Source organism: Muntiacus reevesi, chromosome 20 (genome assembly GCF_963930625.1).
Source record: "Muntiacus reevesi chromosome 20, mMunRee1.1, whole genome shotgun sequence".
In the NCBI taxonomy this organism is placed as follows: Eukaryota; Metazoa; Chordata; class Mammalia; order Artiodactyla; family Cervidae; genus Muntiacus; species Muntiacus reevesi.
The window spans coordinates 25,989,977-25,998,163 of NC_089268.1; the positions used below are offsets into that span (position 1 = coordinate 25,989,977).

The 8,187-nt window shown below is 60.2% G+C and overlaps 1 protein-coding gene across 2 annotated transcripts in view; it reads right to left on the reverse strand.

Moving 5' to 3' along the window:
* Positions 1-8,187, reverse strand: part of TRAM2 (translocation associated membrane protein 2) — a 71,120-nt gene that overhangs the window by 5,745 nt on the left and 57,188 nt on the right. For both annotated transcript variants that reach the window (XM_065912099.1, XM_065912100.1), the window contains exons 5-10: positions 5,199-5,257; positions 3,972-4,056; positions 3,338-3,408; positions 1,681-1,785; positions 1,339-1,482; positions 435-598 (exon numbers count right to left, since the gene is read on the reverse strand). In XM_065912099.1, the coding sequence (XP_065768171.1) occupies positions 435-598; positions 1,339-1,482; positions 1,681-1,785; positions 3,338-3,408; positions 3,972-4,056; positions 5,199-5,257 (628 nt within the window). The remainder of the gene's footprint in view (positions 1-434; positions 599-1,338; positions 1,483-1,680; positions 1,786-3,337; positions 3,409-3,971; positions 4,057-5,198; positions 5,258-8,187) is intronic.

The window sequence follows — 8,187 nt, forward strand, 5'->3', positions numbered from 1 at the left end:
TGGCAGCGCCCCAGGACCTGGCAGGGGCCAGAGGAGAAGGGGGTGTCCCCCATCCGCCAGCCCCTAGCGCTGTCACCTCGGGTCACCCCTGAAGAGAGAGGCAGAGCCAGCATCCTGGGACACAGCCAGGCCGAGACGCAGAGCAAGAGGACAAGTGAGGACACGCGGGCAGGCGGCCGCCCTTGATGAGGTCCCCAAGGCCAACCTGAGGGCATGCTTCCTGCCAGAGCTCCCCACCCCAGTGCCGCCCTGCCCTCTGCAGCCACGAGGGCCCCCGCCTCACCTGCCTCCCCCGCTACAAGCCGTCTGGGCCCAGCCACATGCCAGTCAGGCCCCGGCAGGAGCCAGAGAGCCCCAGGCCCAGGGAGGAGGAGCGGCGGGTCTGGTCCAGGGTCCTGGGGGAGCCCGCCTGCCCCACGCAGATCCGCACTCACCCGACTCCCTCTTGATGAGCCTGGCTGCCAGCCTGGGGGCAGCGGGCACCCTGCGCTTGGCGCTCTGCTCACTCCAGTACTCGCGCCAGTGCCGCAGCTGCGAGTGGATGAAGCGCCACATGAGCCAGGCCTGGGCGGCACACACCAGCAGCAGCACGCACAGCCTGCGGGGAGAAGGGCCGGGTGGGCTCGGGCGGAGGCACAGCCAGGACCCCGCAGCGCCCGGCCCGCCAGCCCTCGGGGAAGAACGTGGCTGGTGCCGGGCTCAGCTCCAGGCGCGTGGCGGGAGAGGCCGGGAGGAGGTGACAGATGTGGTTCCAGCTCCTGTCACACCTCCACATGCCTGCCTGGGACCCGCCGCCCAGAACACGGCGCATGTAAGCTCCATATCACTGGGGGTGGGGGGGGGGTGGTGGTGGTGAGGCGCGGAGCGGTTCAAGTGAACCGAGGTATGATACAGCAGAAATCATTCTAGAAGAGTGACTTCTCACCCAGCGAGCAACACGGACAAATCTCTGATCCCCCCCACCCCAGATCCTGGGAGGTCATGAGGACCGTGGCCTCCTCGCTGCCCTCCTGGCCGCTTGGGAGAACCGGCTGTGACGAGCCCACAAGGGGTCTTGACGGACAAATGAGAGGCTGTTTGCGAACCCAGCACCCGCCGTGAGGCGTGGGCCGGCAGGGGCTCTTGTTGGCAGTGGGACCTGGCCTGCAGACTGACAGACTAGGGCCAGGCAGGAAAGACGGCTGTGACGGAAGCAAGGGGCCGGCATCTCTTCTCCCGTCCCGGCAGGATGTCTGAGATTCCCCTCTAAACATCAAAGTGCGGGAGACCTGGGGGACTGCCCCCACCTGACCTCCAGCCGAAGTTGGGCCGAGTGCACGAGGCTCTTGGCCAGCTCACCTGCAGAGTAACGTGTTGAAGTTCCCCTTCTCGGGGTCAAAGGCCTGGTTTTCCATGCGAGCGAGGCCGAAGCCGATGGCCAGCACAGCCAGGGTGAGGATGAAGAGGCGGGTGACTCCAAATACGGCTGCCCAGGCGTTGAACCTGCCCACGGGGAGGTGCAGAAGGAGTGTCAGCCTTCGGGACCCGAATGGGAAGCGGGTTCAAGGGTGGTCGGGGAGGGTGCTTGAGGACTCAGGTGTCCAGAATAAGATGCTCCAGGAAAAAATAACCCCAGGGCTCCAGCGACTGCCAGGGCGGGGCCCTCCCATCCCACCCCCCGCCTCAGCCCAGCTCACTCACAGCTTCTCGTTGTTCTCGTCCGCGAAGTGGCAGAGCCGGGCCGTGTGGAAGAGGAACTCCGTGGAGTACTGCAGCAGCAGCAGGATGAGGCCCAGGCGGCTCAGGCTGCGGAGACACCGGCGAGCCTCACAGTCCCCGAGAGACGCCCATCGCCCGGGGGCCCCGCCTCACCCCGCGGTCCCCTCTGCGCCTTCCAGAGTCTCTGCCCACACCGAGCCCGGCCGTTCACCTGCCCTGTCTGGGCCGGCTGCCCCCGCCCGCTCCCCCACCGCGGGCCTGGCTGACTTCGCAGCACCCGTCACTCTGGCCCAGGGTGGGGCCAAGCACAGAAAAGGTGTCCACAGCGAGCAGCTGAGCTGTGCGCGGGTGGAAATACGGGGGGATCAGCGGGAGGGAGTCTCACTGCCCGATTTGTCATCCAGGTCTTCACGGCTAAGAGGCGCGTGAAGATGCAAAACTCAATACAACGTAAGAATACATGCGCGTGAACCGGCCTCTTAAACTACGAGTTCTCTGGATCCTTAGGATGGTTGAGAGAAATGACTGAAGGTAGCCCGGTGTCTCCACGTAGCTGAGGCTGGCCAGCGGGATCATGCCCCCGATCGCCTCAACCTCACTTGCCAGCCCCGCTCCCACCTCAGGGCCCTGCTCCTGGGGTTGCCTCTCCTGCAGAGCATCCCCCCTAGGTCTCCACCTGCCTGACTGCCACTCGCACCACCACCAAGTCCCCTGCTCAGAGAGCTCTTCCCACCACAAAGGGGCCACCTCCTCACCCTGCCCACCCCAGGAAACTCTTTCCTGACTGACGCTCCTTCCCTTCCTTCGAGCGGTCCTGCCTATGCCCCCTCGGCCCAGCCTCGCCTCACTGCTGGGTGACCGCGGGCTGGCTTGCTCAGACCTGCCCTGCACGCAGCACAGGAGCAGAGCAGGCCCCACATGGCCCGTGCCCCTCAGAGGCCTGTCTGGGCATGGACGCTGCTCCCAGCCTCCAGACAGGAGAGCTGACCCGGCTCTGGGTCGCCCTGTTTGGTCATTCTCACAGCAGACCCCAGGGCCCGGACCCCCGGGGCACCTGAGGTTACACAGTGCATTGCTTTCCTGTCCTGCTAAAAAACCCAGCCCGAGAAAACTCCAAACTAGAAGACACATCCTGCCCAGCAGGGATTCTCTTCACTGCAGACACACTCGGGGTGACGGCCACGCTTCTGACCTCAGGACAGCCAAACAGTGCCTACTCTACACTTCACTGCGGACCAAAGGGAAGTCCAGGGCCACGAGCTCTGGCAGCGCCCCCACCTGGACGCGTGGGGCGGGAGCCCTGCTCAGGCTGCTGTCAACCTGCAACACCCAGGGTCGGGAGCTGTATGCCTCAGATCCCTCCCAGCTGTCTAGGGTTGAGGTGGTCACTCCTGGTGGCCCACGTGGTGGCACAGTGTTCACCCCACTTATCTTTGTAGTTTTCTCTCCTACTTGTCGGAGAAAAACTCTGGTAAACATAAAGGAACCATCCACTGTCCATCTATGTATTCCCAGGTGTCACCATGGTGCTTGGCACACAGGGCGTGTCTGATAAATGCCTCCTGATTGAATGATGGTGTGAAGAGGAGCGCAAACATAAAAGGGCAGGGAGACCTGGCCCGCACCGGGTCCCACTCACTTTAAGAGGTACGCGCCTGCGATGTGGATCAGGTACAGACAGATGTACTGGAGCTGCCGCGGGATCTCCTCCTGCAAAAAAAGACACACAAACGGTACATGTGCTGACTCCCTTAGCCTGAGATGCAGGAGCAGGGGAAGAAGGTGCAGGGGGAGCTGCAGAGCAGGGAGGAGGGGTGCAGAACGATGCTGCTCTTAATACAGGCAGACCGGGGTCCCCCCAGAGACCCGTGCCCCAGGCTGTACAAGGTCCAAAGGTAACTCGATGGTCAGAGGGCAGGACTTAGTTGAAAAAGAAGAGACAGGGACTGGGGAACAGGGCTTTTGGAAATAAGTCAGAGGGAAGTTTAAAAAAAAAAAAAATCTCTGTGGAAAAGGCAAACACCTCTCCATCAGCTCCCCTGAAGATGAGTCGGGCTCCCCCCAAAGTCGCGTGTCCTCTGTGAGAGGAAGAGGCTGACCTGGCAGCACCCCCCCAACAATCCTGGAGGACGTCAGGGAGACTGACAGGCGCTGGCGCAGCATCTCACTCACACCCCCATCTCCACCCCCCCCACCAAGCGTGGGAGGCCAGAGGGAGGAGCAGCAGGAGGGTGGGGGGCAAGCGGTGTCAGAGAGGAGCGGCGAGTACTCACCTTCCGTACCTTCTGGAAGTAGAGCTCGGGAAGTGCGTGCAGCCAGTAGGCCAGCTGGCACAGGTAGAAGAACTTCACCTGGAAGCTGAAGACGAGGGGGCCAGTCACCCGGAGGGATGGAGAGAGGCCCCTCCCAGGGTGGGCAGGGCGGGCGGGTGAGGAGCTGGGCGGAGGGAGGGGCGGGGCCGATGGGGGAGAGCTGGGTGCAAGGAGCTGGGGCGGGCGGCTGGCACGCACGAGACCCCTGGGCCGGGACACCGCTCCACATGTGCAGGGCCACAGGAAGCCCGTGAAAAGACACAAGACGGATGAAAAGAGCAGAGGACGGGGGTAATTCAGTCCAGAGGAGGAAAGGCTAAGGAGGGGCCTGATTCCAGAGCCCTGTCGGGAAGGAGGCAGTGGGCAAGTGGGTACATGCCAAGGAAGGCAGAGGTCTCAGCCGCAGAGGATGGATTCAACTCCGCCAAGTCTCCAGGGCTGCTGTTCTAAGGGTCTTAGGAAAGGCTGAGAGTCGTCTCAGGGGCACAGCACGAGTGCCAAGCTTTGCCCTCCTGGGGTCCCATCAGAGCTGGAGGGGGGAGGGTGCTGCGTACGACGGAGCTCAGAGACCCAGGTGTGGATGTGAGCAGGTGCCAGGAGGCACAGCCCACGGAGCTCCAGGCAGTGGCTTTGCTTGCCCCTCCCTCCGGGTGGTTTAGGAACCCGCTACAGACCCGATACTTGCGCCCCCTACCCTTGAAATTCACATTTGAAATCCTAACCCCGCAGTGACAGGGTACCAGGACGTGGGGCCTCTGGAAGGTGATGAGGGCACGGGGGTGGACCCTCCCAAGTGGGATTAGGGCCCTGGTGACAGAGGCCCTTCTCTGCTTCTGCACATGAGGAAGATGCCATCTGTGAAGCAGGAAGCAGCCTCAGCAGACACTAGGTCTGCCAGCCTCCAGAACTGCGAGGAAGGACTGTCTGGGGTTTATAAGCCCTCTGGACTCCCGCCATGTGCAGCCCTCCTTGACAGCAGCCGGGCGGACACCCTGCACCCAGGCTCCTGCAGGAAGCACCCGTGAGTGCTGGGGTAGGAAGCAGCTCCCAGACCAGCCTCCACGACACTGGCCCCAAAAGGCGTGGGGAGTCCGGTCATGCCCACTGGCCCATGTTCTGCCAGTCTGGAGTGAGAAGCTGGTGCACCCAGCCCGCTCCTCCCGGGGGAGAGAACGTGACAATACTCACGGGAGGTACACATGGGGATAGTCTTCCCAGAGGCTCCTCGGGTTTGTTAAGTATCCTTCCTGTCATGGGCGGGAAGAGACCGTGTTTAGAGACCTGACCGCGAGGCCAGCTGGGGCCCAGGGCAGGCCCGGGGGTCGGGGGTCAGAGCCACACCTAGTCCCCAGATGCCAGAACGAGGAGGCAATGGGAAACGTGAACATGGAGGCCCTCTGGCACTTGGCTGGTCTCTTTATTATAAAAAAGAGTCGTGATGTAGAAGCAAGAGCCCTGCGCTGGGGTCTGACTGACTGAAGACCCGAGTCTGACTGTGGGTCTGACCCTGACTGGCGGCATCCTCTGAGCAAGTTTGTCTCCCTGAGCTTCAGCTGGCTTGTCTGTAAAATGAGGATAAAAATACCCTCCCAGAGTTATTGTTAGAAATAAATGTGACAGTTTATGTTTATGTGACACTGTTGAGTATCATGCCTGGCATGCAGGCACTCAGGAAATGCTTGTAGGGTGAATAAGCAGATCAACTCCAGAATCACCGTCCACTGGAAACACGAAAAGCCTCCTCTGGTTTTTCACAATGCCACGAGTAAAAAGAACAGCAGGACTCCACAGGCCTCCCCAACGGCGTCCTGTGTGACACTCATCGTACGGTGCAGTCCCTGTCCTGGCGCCAGGACACCACGGGCCTTCTTTTCTGGCCTTTTTTTTTCCTGGTTCTTTTCTAGCCCTTCTTTGCATCTCCAGCATCTAGCCCAGGGCCTCTTACAAGAGTAAGAGGGTGAGGTGGGGTGGGGCAACCTGAAAATCCTCCGATCACAAAACACCTGGACAGCTGCATGAAATCTAACATGCGTTCTTTCAGATGCAAAGCTGAGTTCACAATAAGAAAGGCAAAACCCCTAGGGCCCAGGAGGGCAGAGCAGGGGGCTGAGGCTGTGGAACCAGGAAGACCCTCAAAGGGCTACCACCCCAGAGGAAAGGGAGACTAGAAAGGATCTGACAAAGAACAGTGGGAGAAGAGGTCGGTGTCTGCTCACCCTCGGCTCAGTACGGAAACAAAAAAATATGACCTCCTGAACATCTGTAACCTCAGATTCACTTTCACGTGGGTTTGAAGTGCACACGGACATCACCTGTGTGTCCAGGAGTCCCCACCTAAGAACTCAGCATCGGCGATATCGTGGGCCAGTGAGACCACTGGGACATACTCTTGTCCAAGGACATACAGGGTTCTGACATGCAAAGCCTTGCTGAAGATGACTTTATAAACCCGATCACAAAACATACAAGCAAACAACCCACCAAGAGCGAGGAGATGGACGGGATGCTCAGAGAGGACAGAGGAGGTGACGGCAGCCTGACCTCCTTTGATAGACAGGGAAAGGAAGGAGCCCCGGAAACGAGGTGACTTCTCCGCAGAACAACTGAAATCTGAACTGCACCCCCAGCCTCCTGGTCCCAGCACCCCAGGTCTGGTTGCCCGGTCCGCCAGAAAGAAATTGAGCTAGAGGCTTGGATGAGGAGGCCGAGAGTTCCAGGTGTTCCCACCAGGACCAAGGACCAGGCTGTGCTGGTTCACAGAGGAACCTCCAGATGGCTACAGAGCCTCAGCCTTATTTCCACGGGAGGGCCAGTCTACCCCCACTTGAATCACTAAACAGCTGAGGACATTTCAGGTATGGCCCACGGCCCCAAACCCACAACCACGGCCTCATTAACACAGCTTCTCAACTGACTGGGTGCCCTCAGGCACAGGTTCAGGGCAGTCATGGTCTCCCCCTCGACCTTCCAGCCTCATTCCCATCTTCCTCCTCACAGTCCGGCAGAGGTGGGAGGCTCCGGGGCGAGTTGGGTGAAGAGAGGGCTTTTCTGCATTGAGGTCACCCCTCGCTGCCACCCACACGCCGCGGGCATCAGACACCAACCCCGGGCACAGAGGTTCACAGCCTTCCACCCTCCCGTCCAGGAAACCAGAGCAGGTAGGACGTTCCTTCCTGGAAGAAGCACCAATGTATTTAAGGAGGAAAACGGTCCTTCGAGGACTGAGGTGGGAGAATTGCTGCCAAAAAAAAAAAAAAAAGACTGGCCAAAAAAAGCAGCACTGACAGAAATTTAAAGTCCAGAGAATCCTGGGCTATTAAACGGGGACCCTCCCGGTTTGGCCCTTCATTCAGGAGACAAAGAAGTCAGAACTGTGAAGCCAACGGGCGGCAGAGAAACACCCCAGAACAATGCTGCCAGCCTGCCTGCCTGCCTGCACCGGGCAGGAGGGAGGCGCGCGGGGCAGCCGGAGGAAGGATGACTCACTGCTCTGAGAACAGTCTTTTCCAGACCTCGGGCCAGGCAGCCGCCCAGGGAGGCCCAGGCCGGGACCCTCGGAGCTCAGCACACGGAGTGTGGGCTCGCCGCCCCCAGATCCACCCCGCCGCCGGGCATGCTGTCTGGGGGCCTTTGGGGTCCTCTGTTCCTTCCTGGCTCTACACATCAACTAGGTAGCAAGGAGCCTACACACTCCCTCCCCTCCCCCAGAGCCAGAAAGCACCAGCGGAAGTGGAGAGTCCAGTCCTAATACAGCCAGCTGCTCCTTGGACTCACAGGTCCTTCTGGAACACCGCTGCGGGGGTTCTGCTCCAGGCAGTCTGTCTGTCAGGAGGCGGCCCTGACCTGCACACCTACCCTGAAGGTACTCCTGGGCAAAGCTCTCGCTGAGCGCCCAGCCGCAGGTCTACACCAGGAAGGGAGGCATCCCTGGGAAGCCAGGCAGGGGGACCAGGCGCCCACCCAACCTGATTTCCACAGTAGAGTTGTTTCTTTGCCCTGAACGATGAACAGGAGTTGGGCTAGATTAAAGGTAGGAGGTTGATATTCTTATTAAATGATCACTTGGCCCATCCACAACCCCATCACCCTGCCTACATCAATGCAGAGAGAAATCTGAATCCAATGCCAAGATAAAATCAGTTATTTTGTGGGGGAGGGATTTAGGGTCAATTTTTAC